Source organism: Betta splendens, chromosome 7 (assembly GCF_900634795.4).
Source record: "Betta splendens chromosome 7, fBetSpl5.4, whole genome shotgun sequence".
Lineage (NCBI taxonomy): Eukaryota > Metazoa > Chordata > Actinopteri > Anabantiformes > Osphronemidae > Betta > Betta splendens.
In genome coordinates, this window is record NC_040887.2 from 1774590 (window position 1) to 1791019 (window position 16430).

Here is a 16430-nt window from a genome sequence, read left to right on the forward strand (position 1 = left end):
TTTTCACTTGATGTCACCAGCTCGACCTGTCGGAAACACGTTTAAATGACGCATCTGTCACAACGTATGATGATATGAGTGAGTTCAGCTCCACATGATGCAGTTAAACAGTAACTCTGATACTGAGTCAACGGCTTTAATTCATGTCAGTGATTTCTCTATTTCATCCACTTACTGAAAGCAATTACAATGAAACAAACCTACGGTGAAGTGGCTTTTTGAAATCCATCATCTCAGCTCAGTACTTCAGCGGTTCTCAAAATAAAAGTCCATCAGAGCTTCGGCTGAGAATCAATCTCTGCGTCAGAGTCAATCTCTGCGCGGCCCCGTCTGTTCTGGAGCACTGGACCCGATCACAAAGCTATTATCTGTGAAAGCTAATCGCCTAAACTCCAGAGGAGCGACGGCACGAACATCCACTTTCCAGTCAAACACCAGCGAGGAGCTGGTGGCGACCGACGGACGCTCCCTCATTCACGGGCTCCGGAGGCAGCGGTGAAGACAAGAGAAGCCACCTCCACCAATCACAGCCTTTATTCAGGAAATCAGCTCCGTGTCTGAGCAGCTGTTTCACTGGCCACAAAGGCCTTGAATGGAGCCATTCTGCGACTCGGCAGCATCGGATCCATCTGCATCACCTTCGTCCTGACTTCCTGTCCCTGACGACGGCGTCCACAAAGGCTCCGAATCAACCAAGTGTTTTATGAGCGGACGTCTTCCACTCATTCAAGGCCCCGACGTGCTGAATGTGCCATGATTGACTTGTTTTTATCTGTTTAGCTCATTTCTAAGAAATGGATACAAGAAGCGATGGAGTCATATTCTGGATTCTCTATTCTGTGGAAACAGTGACATGAAAAAGTCACAAAAACAAAACGATAATTAACTGTGAAGAACTTCAGAGCTTCTTCCTGCTACCGATGGTCAAACATCTGCTGCTACATCTACCACGCACACACACACACAACCACACACACGCACACCTGCACGCACGCACGCACGCACACACACACACACACGCACACACACGCACACACACACACACGCACACACACACACACACATGCACACACGCACGCACGCACACACACACACACACACACACGCACACACACGCACACACACACACACGCACACACACACACACACATGCACACACGCACGCACACACACACACACAGACACACACACACACACCATACACACACAGACACACACAAACTCACGCACACAACACACACAACACACACACAACACACACACACAACAACACGCAGCGGCCGCACGCACGACAAACACACACGCACACACACACACACACACATTGCACACTACGCACGCACAAGCACACACACACACAGACCACAACACACCACAACCACATACAAACCACACACACACACACTCACTCACACCACACACAAACACACACACACACAAACACACTCACTTCTCACTCACACACACACACACCACCACACTCACGCACACGCATTCACTCACGCACACACACACACACACATTCACGCACACACACACACATTCACACACACTCACCACACACACACACACACACACACACATACACACACACACACACACACACGCGCACGCACACCACACCTGCACGCACGCACACACACGCACGCACACACACGCACACACACGCACGCACACCTGCACGCACGCACACACACACACGCACACACACCCGCACGCACGCACGCACACACACACACGCACACACACCCGCACACACACACACGCACGCACACACACGCACGCACACACACACACACACACACACACACACACACTCTGTCCGTCTCTGGTCGTCTCGTCTCCAAGCCGTGCGTCTTCATCCTGGCCTGTGGTCGTTAGGCGGCTGGAACAGATGACTCTGTCAGAGTGTGGTCGTCCCGTGAGGCCGCAGACGCTCAGATGGAGGGACGACAATAACTCTGGGAAACACAATCTCTTTAGCAAAGGTAAAGCTGAGGAATAATAGCTGTGACCTCTCAGACGGCGCTTTCCTTTGACCCAAACCTAATGACAACAATGCAATTAGCACCGATGCAGGCGTTCGTCCTCAGTGACAGCGTGAAGACGAGGGGCTCTGTCTCTCCACCGCAGCCTCACGAGCTGACAGGTCTCCTGGGAACGGGTCAGCAGAGACTGGGCAGAGCCGCACCCCTGCTGTGTTTGGACCCAACCCGGTACGAGACCAGCTCCAAGCGCCAGTGACCTAAACTCAGGTGTTTGTTTCCGATCTGATGTCAGCGTGGATCGATGGACCAGCGCCGCCGCCTCACCGATCACTACGGGAGACACAAATAGCTGCTCACGCTCTGATCCAGAGATTCACTCACACACAACAGGAGAGATGAGTGTGAGGAGCGGAGCGGGAGAGCACGCAGAGCAGCTCTGGGTTCGAGGCTCCGGTCAACGGACCTCCGTGTGGCCGTCGTCAGCTCACAGCTGCTGCAGCTGCAGCTCCACAGACAGAGACCTAACGACGCTCGCACATGGAACATTTAGTAGCTGTTCTGGGGTCTGTTGGGCGACGGTGATGGGCACGAGTTCAGACTTGAACTCTGCTCACAGCTGTTGTAACATCTGGAGGCGATGGCTGAGTCATTCTCTGCTCTCTGGCCCTGCGACGTCTGACGCTGAGCTGCGTGTCCACACACAAATACAACAGACCTGAATGACCCTGTATTGGATAGTCAGACTGTCCTCGATGAGACGGAACCACCGGGACCATCGTATTCAGCTGAAACACCTTCCAGCTGCCTGTATTCGCTCAGCTGAGATGATGAATGCGTGTGTTTGTGCTGTTTTCATGTGGCAGCTAAAGAAATAAGCAGCTCCGGCACACACACGTGTGACGTGCGGAGTCTCACTGCTGCTCAGTCACATCCTCACGCTGAGAACGAGCTGGAAATGCCGGCGACTGATTCTCACTCCGGCACCTGAAGCATCATTTACTGCAGCAGCACTTTAAAGTTTGAAGCCTGAACCTGGGTAATATCTGTGCGATGAGTAGGACGAAGGCGCTGCTGTCAAAGCATAAACACAAGAAAAACCTCCACGTCTGAGTCCCACTCATTTCATTTGCTGTAACAAATGAAAGTGCTGCTCCAGTCGTGTCTGTTCTGGTTCTGAAGCTGATGGAACTACGCTGACACAGTGTATTTACAGTCAGATGGAACAAGGCAGCAGATGTGAAGCTAATATTCATTCATTATGGTTATTGCTGCTAAATTAATAAACACTGGTAATATTAACTTTGCAGTTAACCTTATTATTCTCAATGCGTTTGTAAGAAAGATGTCTTGTTCTAACACATTAACAGAGACACTGTTAGTAGAAAATATGATTATATCAGCTATAAAGAGGAGAGAAATGTCTGGAAGACACAATGTGACAGTTTTATCATCGATCTCAGTCTCGGTCAAATGCAAAGAAATAATAATTCAGTCATATGTCAGATCATTGAGCTAAAATGATTGAGCTCAGCTCTTGTTTAAGGAAACCTGCTGCTTTATGTTTGAATGATAGAAAACTGCTTTGATTGGAGGGAGCTCTGCATCTGCAGCGCTCTATTAGACGAGCGCTTTCCATAAAACATTTTCCCTCCCGTCACACACGAAGACTCAAATATTTCAAATCTCACGTCTGCCTTTAGAGTCAGGCTCAAGATCAGGAAGATCAGCTCAATCCAGCCAGATCACAAGCGGTGGACGCCCACGACGGACGAGGGCGGACAGACGCAGAGGATGAGGACGGCAGCGCGGGATGAGAGCTGCAGGAAGCGCCGGAGGAGCAGGCGGCGCCGCTCAGCTGATTGGGAGAAAATGAGATTCTCAGAGCGACAGACACAGAAAAAGACAGAGATGAAAGCTGAGAATAAATAATGCAGTGTGTGTGTGTGTGTGTGTGTGTGTGTGTGTGTGTGTGTGTGTGTGTGTGTGTGTGTGTTTATGTGTGTGTGTGTGTGTGTGTGTGTGTGTGTGTGTGTGTGTGTGTGTGTGTGTGTGTGTGTGTGTGTGTGTGTGTGTGTGTGTGTGTGTTCAGGCCGCGATGACAAATGTGGAAATAGGAAACAGGAAATGCAGGAACAGAACAAACGCCGCCTCAAAGCAAAATTAAAGACTCTGGAAGATCTTTGACTCACTCTGATAAAGAGTGTTGTTCGTCCTAGTGTTTGTAGTTTGTTCTCTTTGCTGGTAGCTGTTCTGACTGAGCTGGATTCCTGAGTAATGGCTGCTTTGCGTTGGAACCGAGTTGTTAGTGTGGGTCAGTGATGAGGAGCGGCCAATGGGACGAGCCTCACTTTAAACCTGCCCTCGTTAAGATGCGCGGCGGCGACCGGGATCCGGCTCCTCGCGCTGACTCTGTCTCCCTGACCTTTGACCCCTCCCCCTGTAAGCTGTCAGCCCCGTCCCGCCGCAGTGACCCTGTCAGACCAGTGTCACTTTTAGGGGACAGGGGCCGCGCCTCCTCGCACTCTCGCCTCCCTGCTTGTTTTTCTCGTCTGTCTGCCTCCATCCCGTCCGTCTCCCGCTCCCAACGCATCGCGCTGTCACAGACGCGTCCTGTGTTTCTTTCCGGCTGCTTTGCTCATGAGTTCGGACGTGTTCGCGGATACACACTCTGCTTCCACTCAGCTCCATCAAACTTTGGGAGACTTGTTTTTAAATTGTCTCCCTTCCTGAACTAATCTGTTGTTGTGCGACCGAGACATCCTTCCCCCTCAGATGTGCTACAGCATTATTAAGCAGTAAGTCATAGGAGACCGAGTTTCAGTGTAATTTTAGAAGCGCTAAGAGGCTCATGGGCTGTCGCTGTACGGTTTCTGAGCAGCTCAGTACAGTAATGATGATGCAGATCCCCAGGTGTTTGCAGAAACTTCCTTTAAACTGTCCAGAAGTTTGCCCTGACTGTAAAACACATACTGTATATATGAAATCAGCCCCAGTGAGCGTGAACACAGCACAAAGGCTAACGAGGCCTATTATTTTCTCCCACTGCACTTAACCTGTCCCCTTCCGCACCAGATGAGGCGCACGCTGTTGACTGGAAAGTTAATACCCACCTCTGAAAGACTCTGATAGCAAGTTTGTCTGTGCAGGACGAGCGAGAGCGAATCAGGACAAAGAGAGCGCGCGTTTTAATCACAGCCTTACTGTGAAAGCCGGCACCTGCAGCACACGCTCCACATCTGGAGCCACATGTGGACAGAGGAGTCAAAGGATGGAACGTTCTGCAGGGATCGGACTCCTGGAACACACGCTGGCCTTTGGACCTGTTTCACATTCAACACACACGTCCTCCTGGGGAATTAATGGGGTCCTTTAGACGTGGAGGATGAAGCTGCCTCGTCAGATGTAACAAACTGGACTCTATCACTGACCTGAGTCTGGGCTCGATCTGAGGCAAAGCAGGAATTAAAACATGATAACGGATGTTTGTACTGGTCAATCCTCACATGCCCAGTCAGTCCATGCACACAGCTACAGGAGTCCGTCCTCACCGACCAGCGCTCAGCCGTCACAGCGCCAGCGTCCACCTACCTGACGTGCAGCTGAGGCCAAAGCTGTGTGTTTGCATCTACTTCCATGTCATCATGTGTTCCCGTAGAGGACTCAAGCTGATACTGGCACAAAACGCTTCCTCCCTCACAGAAATAGCGCTGGAAGCCGGTCTTTCTCAGACAGCAGACATCTGTAGGCACTCGTCAGAGCTATAGATGGAACCAAGAACCGAGTTGTTCTGGTGCTTTGTTTGCTGCTCCACCTTTATTCACATGCAGATGTGGCTGCGTGAAGCATCTCCAACCTGGCAGCCCTTTAACGGCAGCCCAGGTTTTTGGGTAAAAACCCAGAGTCTGTCAAAAGCATCGAAATACATAGAATAATATTTATCACCTTCGACCAATAAGTTCTTATTTAAAAGAACTGGAGCCAAGCACATTATTATTAATACCTTGTGTGTCACGCAACTAAACTTTTATGAATGGATCCGTCGCAGCCAGTCATCAGTAGCAGAGCAGCTCCGTCTCTGATTGTGGCGTTTATTTAGTTTTTCAAATTACACATTGGGCAGCGGCCCCTACAGGCGCTCATTCACCGCACCCATTACGCACGACTCGGTGACATCAATGTGGACGAGGGATCCTGAAAACGACTTGCGCTGTGACGACAGTGGCCCGTGAGTATAAAAGCGGAGACGAACAGTTATCTTCTCATAAGTCTCGACTTGGCCTTTACGGGTCACCGGCTGCAAACAGAGGCTGAGCGCAACCGCCATCACTGCACAGTGGCTCGGAACCAACAGAATCTGGACACCAGCCAGGTGAGTCCGGCGCTCTTCTGCATCAACGGGCTGCAAATGTAGTTTTAATGCTTGAGGTTCTATTTTGTATCGATCAAATTTATTATTCACCATTTACACAACTTAACGGTTCTTTTACTTTCAGTACGTTTGTTTTCATGGCAGATAAATAACTTCCAAGAGGTTTATTTAGCTAAACGCCACAGACATTTTAGATATCGAATTAATGTCCTCGAATTACTGAGACTTAATAGACTCGTTCCCCTGCATTAAATGAATGTGTGTAATGCAATTGTCGCCATCGTCTTTTTTTCCACAGACGACCTAACTACCATGAAAGCGGCATGTCTCCTCACCTTGGCGTCTCTCGTGCTGTGCAACCTGGCGCTGTGTGGAGGACAAGGCGTCCCTGCGGAGGATGAGCTGGACCACAGGACGATAGACGACATCATCCTCCAGAGAGCAGAGTCTCTCCTCCTGAGGTCCATTCTGAAAAAGATGCAGGATGAAGACGAGAGAAATGGTGCGTAAAATAAAACGTTTCTTCATAATCGTTGTTTTAAATCTGCCAATAGTGATACTTACATACTATTCTGACATATACGTGGAGGAAGAGACGCGCAGAGGAATTATTCTCATAGTTTGAGGTGAAAATCTGCAAGTTAAGTTGTAGTTGCCTACTTATGGATGTTTTTATTTAGTGTTATTTTAAATAATAAAAGTAAGTAATGCCTAAATATGTGCTTAGGGCACAGATGCTCTGTCTAGACTGTGTTATACTGGGAAAACAGCCTATGGAAAACCAAACGAATCCACGCGCAATTCGCACGGTGTTTACGGAGGTTTGTTCAAATTCTTTTAATAATCAGAATATAATTTTCGTTTCACCAGAGGGAATTTCTCCTCAGTCAGAACGGGTGACTAAACGGCAACATCCTGGAAAAAGATACAGCGACGATTTGGAAAAGCGGCAGCATCCGGGGAGGAGAGAAGACGACGACGACGAGCCGTTCTTAGACCTTCAAAGGAGGCAGCACCCCGGGAAACGCGAAGAGGAAATGCACTCCTTCACGGAGATCCAGAAGAGGCAGCACCCGGGGAGGCGCGCCGCGCCGGGGCTCGTCCCGGAGCCCCCCGCGGTGCTCCTGGGGGAACTTTCCAAGCGCCAGCATCCAGGTAAGCGGCTCTACGGGGCCGAGGAGCGCGGCGACGACTGGGACGCGGAGGCGGACGAAGACCTGCCGGAGGTCAAGCGCCAGCATCCAGGAAAGCGCCTTTGGGATAACTCCAGTCCGGACTTGGACGCAGACAGTCCGTGCGACGTTTTGGAGCCTACGAGCTGCAGCAAAAGCAGCCTGCTGCTCGACTTTTTAGACAACATCAACAAGAGCCCCGCCGAGGAGAAGAGGCAGCACCCGGGGAGAAGGTCGGCTCCCGAGGAGGCTTCGGTGGAGGAGGAGTAGGTAAACGGCGCGCGTGCGCTGCGTGTTGTAAACAAATCCTGTACAATAGGAGAAAATGAATTATTAAAAAATGAAAAAATATTTTCGTGCCGCCGCTTTCTTTGACACTTGCTGCATCATCGTGTGTTCGTTTCTATGGAGAGTTTGTGCGCAACTGAGCGCAAACTGAGCAAAACGTTGGGACGAGGGAGCGTGTCTGCTGTTCCATTATTATTATTATTATTATGTTTACTATTACTGTTGTTGTTGTGTTGATTGGGCTAAATCACGTCCAAGGATGGAAGCAATACTGGCTTTTTGTGATGCTGCCTCTGTGAGGCAACACACGCACGTCGGTACAGCACATGCTTAATGTATGAAAGCCTACAAGCAGGTTGACGTCCGGGAAATCCACTCATTCTCTGGTTTATGTGCTATTCTTTTCTACAAACATCAAATATAATAATCATCACAGCAAATAAAATGTGTCACTGATTATTTTTGTAGACATTCCTGCATGGACTAAGTGTATTTTACCCGATGCTGTAAATTAAAAGTTGCCTTTTTTAAGTCAACTACTGCTGTTTTTGTCTGACAATAAAGCGCACTGGTAAAAATGCGATAGTCGCAGTGAATGCGTGTGTGGGTGCACGTGTACGTGGGTCTGATTCGTGTGTGGTCCAACAAAGCCGCCAACCCTGGCTCCGTTTAGAGTGACTAATGCAGTTCAACGCCGCTCCACATCTGGTGCTAATTATTTACCGAGCACAAGATAGAGATGCTCCCGTGGAACCCACACGCACTGCTCCCACGTCCACAGGTAATGATGGAGGTTGGGTCACCATTAAAAAATACCAATAAAAACATAATTAACCATTTCAGAAAATACCTCATTCAGATAAATAAACCCTTTGTGACCTTTTTCCATCCTCTTCACAAATAAAAGACGTTGACAAACACCCCTCAACGGCTGTGTGGATGTTGTTCAGCGGATTGTGACTCACTCACCTTCTCAAAGTGCGTCAGTGTCGTCAACTGGTTTTACTCCAGAACCGTAAGTAAACACAGAGTAAATTGTAAAGTAATAAACTGCATTCAGACCATTTTATATGTTTAACTCCGTATCATTCTGCATCTCTCCCTTATGGCTTTACTTTAATGCTAATATTTGCAGTGAAGCCTGGTTTAATACACAACTTTTGGATCCAATCACATATGTGTTGACACTCATCATACGCATAACTCACCCGAGTCTGTTCTATAGTAGAGTTAGTGGTTTGTCAGCCGAGCATTCCTACACTCACCGTGGTCCTGTTTGTGTTGGGCTGGTCCAGGGTCCATGCGCCTTTCGTGCCGTTTGTCCTCGTTGCTTTCCGTACAGGCTGGATGCTAATCACATGACCAAGCACGGCTACCGCTGCTGCTGTTGTCAAAATGAACCCAAACTGTCACTAGCACAAGCTTTGGTGCGTACATTTGTAAGTATAAACAATCAGCCATGCTTATCTTCGTAAAAGATCGAAAGATTTTGCTGCTGAATTTGACCCATGAGATTAGAGAAACGGTGGCTAATAGGGGAAGCTGCTTCTAGCTTTCTCATGCTAACGTTACATTATGTCTTCAGATGAGGTCCGTGTGAGCCACACAATAAACCTACGGTAACGTCGCCATCGCTCGATCATTGTGCAGATATTTCTCAGCAAATAAAACACGTTTAAGTCAAATCAATAACATGGTTCGGTTTATAATGTCTCCGCGTGTTGCTTTAGCGTCATATGGAGCCGCAGTTAAACTCTAAGCTAAGCTTAATGCTAACTGAAAACCCAGCCTCAATTACGTTTTCAGGGGCATGAGAAAACGGCTAAATGATAAGAAGTCATTTTATTGCCTGTAGAAACATTTGCTAAAACTAAATCCCGTAGTTTGGAGGCTCAGTGGTCGAGCGTTGGCTTGAGGAACGGGAGGTCTCAGGTTCAAACCCACCAGAGCATCAGGTGTTCCTTGAGTAAGACACAAGTCAGGATGGGTAAACTTTTCCCAAAGTTTAATTAATATCTTATTTTATCAACCAGTGAACGTGAACAAATGTTAGCAAAATGACATCATAAAACTACACACATGTAAAAGTCAGTATCATAAGTAGCTTGATTGTCTTCTCTCAGTGTGAGGCTGCAGATTGATGCATTAATGTGAATAACCAGAATCCCTTTTTACAGAAGTGCTACCAGTTGTTACGATGATTGTTTAAGAAGCTACATTCTGTTCTGACAGTTTTCTCGGCCTGATGGCGCTGGCGTGGGGTGAACTACGCACCCTGTGACATGTCCATCAAAGCAGGAAGCTCGCGTCTCGCATCTCTTCCTAAGCGTCGCAGCCCACTGCTGTCATGGCCTCCAGCTACCCACCACCCTTTGAGGGCACAGGTGAAGTGAAGGAGGGCTTTCTCTGCCCCCTGTGCCTGAAGGACCTTCAGTCATTCTACCAACTCCAAGACCACTATGAAGAGGAGCACTCTGGGGACGACCGCCATGTTAGAGGACAGCTCAAAAGTGAGTGAGCCACTCAGCCAATGTGCTGTTGACAGGAAAAGCAAAATGACATTGCAATGCGTTGTCTGTAGACCATGGGAAATAGTTTCTTTTCCTTCAGGTTTGGTTCAGAAGGCAAAGAAGGCCAAAGACAAGCTGTTGAAGAGGGATGGAGAGGACAGACCAGACACTGGCAGTTATGAGTCCTTCTACTATGGAGGAGTGGACCCATACATGTGGGAGCCTCAGGAGCTGGGTAAGATGAGGGGGGAGGACTAAAGCCACACAGCACAGCTGTCAAGCTCCTTGAGTCTTTAACAATATGCCAACAGTATTTGTTCTTTTTTATGTTTCAGGGAGAACGAGAAGTCACCTGGACCTGTTTAAAAAACACAGAGCGGCCAGGATAGATCACTATGTCATTGAGGTCAACAAGCTCATCATCAGACTAGAGAAGGTGGGCTAACAATAGTAAATTACAACTCATCCACAGTCATTTTCCTCCTGCCGGGTTTTGAGTTCACTGGTGCCAACTATTTACCATGAACACTGTTCTTGCAGTTGACTTCATTTGACAGGACCAACTCGGACGCTGGCAAAATCAGAGGTTTGTCTGTGTGATTGTTAGTCTGCTACTTGTACATGACCTGTTCATGCGCTTTTATTATTATAATGTGTGTTCATTGTTCTTTGCAGCTATTGAAAAATCTGTAGTGTCATGGGTGAACGACTCAGACGTCCCGTTCTGTCCCGACTGTGGCAACAAGTTCAACATCCGGAACAGACGGCACCACTGTCGCCTGTGTGGATCCATCATGTGTAGGAAGTGCATGGAGTTCGTCCCCTTACCTTTAGCACGTATGTATGAACACAGCTTATTTAAAAAACCTGCTGTATGTTGCAGAAGTTGTTGTACATGTCATTGGTGTGGGACGTTTGCCTTTTGTGTGCTCCCAGAAAAGCTGATAAATGGGACACGCGAGGCCCTGTGTGTACCTGGAAGCCCCAGTCAGTCCACCTCTCCTCCAGCAGTAGGTGGCAGCAGTGGGACGATGTCCAGGAGAGGCAGCATCACCAGCCTGAGCAGTGTGACCTCCATGCTGGAGGAAAAGGACGACGAGAAGATCCGCTGCTGCCACCACTGCATGGACACACTGCTGAAGAGACAGGAGAAGCTGGAGGAGAAAGACCATGTCCCTGATGTAGTGAAACTTTATGAGGTTGGTAACTGAGGAGATGTGACTTGAGTCATTTTAGATTTCAACTTCTCAGAGTTTTCTTCCTCAGTGATTTTTCTGTTGTTCACTTTCTTCAAACCTGTCATCCCATCACAGAGGCTGAGGATGTGCATGCAGAAGGTGGATGAGAAAGCTCCAGAATACATCAGAATGGCCGAGTCTCTTAAGTAAGCCCCGCTAAAAATCTATTTAAGCCTCACTTATATGAGACACTGTTTTGTTGCCAACTGTTGCTGTTGTGAATGTTTTGCAGCGCTGGAGAAACCACATACAACCTTGACACTGCTGGTGGTCTGAGACTGGAAGTACAGAAGTACTATGAACTCATTGATGCTCTCAGGTAGATCGCAGGCCCTGATGTCAGTTTGTCAGACACTGATCTTTGCATGTTTAAATGGATCTTTGTGTTTTCCTCCCAGTAAGAGGATTTTAACTCTGGGAGTCAAAGATGACCCACAACCACATCCAAAGGCCCTTCAGCTGCAGAGGATGGTTCGCTATACAGCAACTCTATTTGTCCAAGTGAGACCAAATAGTTTTCGTTTCCTCAGCCAAATGTCTAAGATGTTAAACACAGCTGTATGTAAAAATCCATCTTCTTTTGTATCCTCCCTGTTTTAGGAGAAGCTCTTGGGTCTCATGTCTTTACCCACCAAGGAGAAATATGAAGAGCTGAAAGAACAAAGGAAGCAGGAGCAAGAGAAGAGACTCCAACAAGAAAGACTGGTGAGATTGTGTGCTGATAGTTCTCTCAGTAGAGTTTGAATTACTCAAAGTGTTACAAGTCCTCCTTATGGTTTCCTGCTTAATAGGCATCCCAGGAGGCCCTGAAGAGGAGGCAGGAGTCTGAGAGAAACCGTCCGCCTGTCAGCACCAACGGAGAGGTGCCGCAGGCGCCCAGAGCACCACGTATGACCAAAGCCGGGGGCTGGTTGCCCACTGCTGACTCTACTTCTGTACGCAGCGAACTGGAGGACCCCCTCCTGCAGCAGATTGAGAACATCCAGTCATTCCTTCGTCAGGCGCGCGAGGCCCAGAGAGCAGACGAGGTGGCCATGTTGGAGGAGAACCTGCGCCAGCTGCAGGACGAGTACGACCAGCAGCAGACCAGCATAGCCATTGCTCTCTCCCAGAAGCTGGCTGAGGAGGAGGACCTGCAGCAGGGTGAGATCCAGCGCCTGGAGGCCCGCGAAAGGGAGGAGAGGGAGCGCTTGGGCCACCCTGTGATACTGACCCCGCCTTCCTTCACATGGGAGAGGTCTCTGCGCATCAACACCACCGGCTTCCAGGGAGAAGATGACACTGAGACAGAAGAGCTGACTCCTAAAGCTGAGAAGAGCCCGTCTTCTGTAAGAGCCTTTCCTGCTCTCGCAACTCAGGAGGAGTCACCGCCACGGTTGAGGAGCTTAGGGGGTCACGTAACTCCCCCTGGTGTTGATGGACAGAGTAGCACCTCCCTCAACCCTTTTGATGAGGAGGAGACCACTCCCCTGGAGGAGGATCCTTCCAATCCTTTTTCTGAAGACATTAAAGGAGAAAACAAAGTAGCAGCCAATGGGAAGAAAGAATACAACCCCTTTGATGAAGACGAGGATGTGGAGGAAGATAAACAGGCTGAGACTGTACCTGGCAACCCCTTTGAGGAGGAGGAGGAGGCTGATGCAGGCAACCCCTTCACGGAAGCGTCTGGGAATTCTCTAGGTGCGTCGACCAACCCCTTCGAAGGGGACAACGATGAGAACTTGCCCGATTTGGACATGATAGAGGAAGAGCTGCTGCTGCAGCAGATCAACAACATCAGGGCGTACATTTTTGATGCCAAGCACAGCGGCCGTCTTGACGAGGTTGAGCTCCTGTCTCAGAACTTGAAAGAGCTACAACAAACCCTACAAGACCAAAAGCAAAAGAAGCACTAGCAAGTAAACCAAATCCTGCAAGGCTAGCTCACTAAGACTGATGAGCCCACAGGTTCTGATCGGGGCGAGGTCTGCTGCACCACATAAAGCAACAACTTGGTTCCATAATTAAACATGTAGAGGAGCTCAGTTTGGACAAACCTAACCTAAAACACATCACTAAACCTCTTGTCCTGTGTAGGGTTGAAAGGGCTGGAGCGTATGCCAGCATGCACAATTACGAAGCACTGCAAGTAAAACTCTGTACAGGAACAGGAGGCGTCGCTGTAGAATAAGAATACTACTTAAACATTCTGATGCAATGGTCAGATGGGTCTTTGAGCCGCAGGATGCGTGGAAGGAAGGAATATCAGCTACATCACTAATTTGTTTACTCTCATTGTAGATGTGTTGGGGAAGTGAAAGGCAGATTACACAGTAAAGTCGTGTTGCTGGTCATTTACAGTAATGCAGAGGCAAAGCTTAAACTCGTTTTAACCACGTCGCTGAAAGGTCTGCACAATAATCAGTGATCGATTTGAGCAAACATGTTACTATTGTAAAGCTGCAGTGAGTCAGAGGCCTCCTGTTTTCTACTGTGTGACCCCTGTGGTTTGTGGTCTTCGTTGGATCAGTGGCTCCACTGTAAACACTAAGCACTTGGGTTGTGTGTCTGTGTGTTGTTGTGCTGTGTGACGCTGGCCCTTCCATCCGTCTAGTGACTGTTCTCTAAGCATGTTATGTGTTCAGACGCGTCCTCACAGTGCATCCGAGCAGCTCACCCAGCGTAATAATGTACAGAACCGAGACCCGGCTTGTACAGAAATTGTTTATGTTTTAGATCTACTAACCCTTAGGTCAAAGCATCGATTCAGACATATTTACACTACGTGAATACCAGCAAGTATTATCAGTCACTGTGCTGCTCAGTCTGTCGTAACAAACTTCAGTCTAGTGCTCGTCAGTCACAATGTCCACATTTCAGAGGGGGGGAGTCATTAGTGTTGTTGGTTGATCTCACACAGTAACATCTACAGACGTTCAAGCAAAACATGTGACACTAAATGTTTTGTGACTGAGAATTTAAAGGGGTTCCCTATCTCTGCAGGTGAAGTCATGAGTTAAACCACTGCACAGTATAAGACTAATTGCAAATTAAAGCTAAGACACAAATTTATTAACATTATAAAAATCGTCCGACTCAGCATCAATAAAAACAAGTGTTTACAATACGATGAGGTTGTATTTCTCCTCTTAAGTGTTTTACATATTCACAACTGAACCAGTTACTATTTTCACACAGGAAAATCTTTTTGTCGATGAAGTTGAAGTTTTATTTAAATGTTCGTACTTTCTGGGAGACCGGAGTGACGTTCATCTTCTGCACAGTTAGACCCGTTCACATTTGCATATTTACTACTAAATATGCATCATGTCAGTCCTTTTGTGAGGTCATACAAACCCCACAGCAAACATCACACATAATGAGAAGGTTCTCATTCCTGTGAAGCCGCCATCTGGGTGCGGTATTTACCCGTCATCTCTTTGGGCAGAGGCGTCGTGCCAGGACACGGCACCTGGCCCTCCACCTCACAGATGCACTCCCTCACAAAGTACTTCTTTGGCCCAAAGTTGGCAGGGTTGGAGGCCTGCATCTTGGCTTGAGCCTCAGCTTTCAACACTTCTCTAAAGAGGAGAGAGTCGAAAAAACACCATGAACAACGACCTGTTACCTGTCACAACTTTGGAGTTATTCTCAAAACACACTTTTAATACGTTTTGTCCCATTGTCCCACATTTGATTTGATATCAAGCAGTCCGAGATACAGGCTCATGTTTAACAATAGCACAAGGAAAGGAGGTTCAATCAGAATAAACTGAACATCTTACTCTGATTTGCCCAAAATCTTCTTCACGTGTTGTGAGATTTGTCTGTAGTCTTTCCCTTCTACATCCACCAGAACCTGCTCCCCATCATCTGCAGGAATCAGAACAGGTGAGTCATAGCTGCACGGCTTCAGCTGCACAAACAGCAGGAGGAGGCTACGCACCCAGGTAGAACTTCAGGAACGGGGACGGTGTCATATTTTTGAACATCATTATTTGGACCCATGGGTTTTTGTATTGAATCTGAGGAATACTGAAGAACACAAATCTTCTGCAAAACAAGGACAAATGTTAAGGAAACAGCGTGTTTGGATGCTGTTAATGACACGACGTTTTCTCAGTCACACACTTCAATAAGCAGCTCTCAGAAACAGTGTGGGCCTAAATGCACCACACCTATTTACTCTCTTCTACCCGTAGAATATTATTTATACCACTCACTTTCCATATTAAGCGAATAAAGGTTGCTTGAAATTAAAGCGACACACGTTTCTGTTATTTCAGGTCAGTAAAACGACAATCTTTAAAAATCATTGGAGATATTTAATTTACCTACTATGTGCACATTACCATTTCCTTTATATTAAATAATCATTTCCTACACTTGGACGACTTGGGTAAAACCGTGGGCCAGCTCTGACCTTGCGCCGTCGCTCAGGTCTCCATGTGTGTTGTAGTTCACCGTCATGATCTTCACCCGGTTCTTGAAGATAATGTCGCCTTTCTGCAGATACTCCAGCGTCCTCCTGATCGGAAACCTTCCCTTCATCGGCATTTTAAACTCTTTTTAAGACTTACACGATATCATTTGAAAGGAGCCTGTGTGTGCACACGGAGACGCGCTTTGATGACGTATGACTTCCTGCCGGAGCTGCCTGGTAGTTGTAGTTTTCTGTCACTGACGCCACTCTTGGTTTACTTTTCTTATTTACTTATTTACTTTACTTTTCTAGTTTACAAAAACATCTTCGACACAAAATACCAGAACTGGCATAATGACAGAGTGAACCTTTCTAGTCTTTATAGTTCCTATACATTCTAACAGCTGCCTCTCACTGAAACACTTTGACCGTTTTATCTGGGTTTAGGATGAACAGACGAACA

General features: G+C 47.7%; 3 protein-coding genes across 5 annotated transcripts; 2 read left to right on the forward strand and 1 right to left on the reverse strand.

Annotated features, from left to right (window-relative positions):
• Nucleotides 1–6090: 6090 nt before the first annotated feature.
• trh (thyrotropin-releasing hormone) lies at nucleotides 6091–8398 on the forward strand. Its single transcript, XM_029155496.3, has 3 exons — nucleotides 6091–6357; nucleotides 6656–6859; nucleotides 7228–8398. The coding sequence occupies exons 2-3, from the start codon at nucleotides 6670–6672 to the stop codon at nucleotides 7797–7799; spliced, it is 762 nt and encodes a 253-aa protein (XP_029011329.1). The 5' UTR covers nucleotides 6091–6357; nucleotides 6656–6669; the 3' UTR covers nucleotides 7800–8398.
• A 696-nt stretch (nucleotides 8399–9094) lies between these two features.
• On the forward strand, nucleotides 9095–14674 carry LOC114858278 (rabenosyn-5). Of its 3 annotated transcripts, XM_029155303.3 has the most exons (12): nucleotides 9098–9256; nucleotides 10050–10327; nucleotides 10428–10562; nucleotides 10663–10763; nucleotides 10868–10913; nucleotides 11003–11164; nucleotides 11264–11526; nucleotides 11641–11711; nucleotides 11798–11884; nucleotides 11964–12066; nucleotides 12166–12270; nucleotides 12357–14674. In XM_029155303.3, the coding sequence occupies exons 2-12, from the start codon at nucleotides 10165–10167 to the stop codon at nucleotides 13458–13460; spliced, it is 2340 nt and encodes a 779-aa protein (XP_029011136.1). In that variant the 5' UTR covers nucleotides 9098–9256; nucleotides 10050–10164; the 3' UTR covers nucleotides 13461–14674. The 3 variants fall into 3 exon arrangements, with proteins under 3 accessions (XP_040927598.1, XP_029011136.1, XP_040927597.1); XM_041071664.2 differs by having other exon boundaries at nucleotides 9095–9244; nucleotides 11003–11526; XM_041071663.2 differs by having other exon boundaries at nucleotides 11003–11526.
• A 19-nt stretch (nucleotides 14675–14693) lies between these two features.
• On the reverse strand, nucleotides 14694–16196 carry mrps25 (mitochondrial ribosomal protein S25). Its single transcript, XM_029155505.3, has 4 exons — nucleotides 15968–16196; nucleotides 15491–15597; nucleotides 15330–15417; nucleotides 14694–15125 (listed from the first exon to the last, which is right to left on the reverse strand). Exons 1-4 carry the CDS (start codon nucleotides 16099–16101, stop codon nucleotides 14936–14938), a joined length of 519 nt encoding a protein of 172 aa, XP_029011338.1. The 5' UTR covers nucleotides 16102–16196; the 3' UTR covers nucleotides 14694–14935.
• Between the last annotated feature and the right edge of the window lie 234 nt (nucleotides 16197–16430).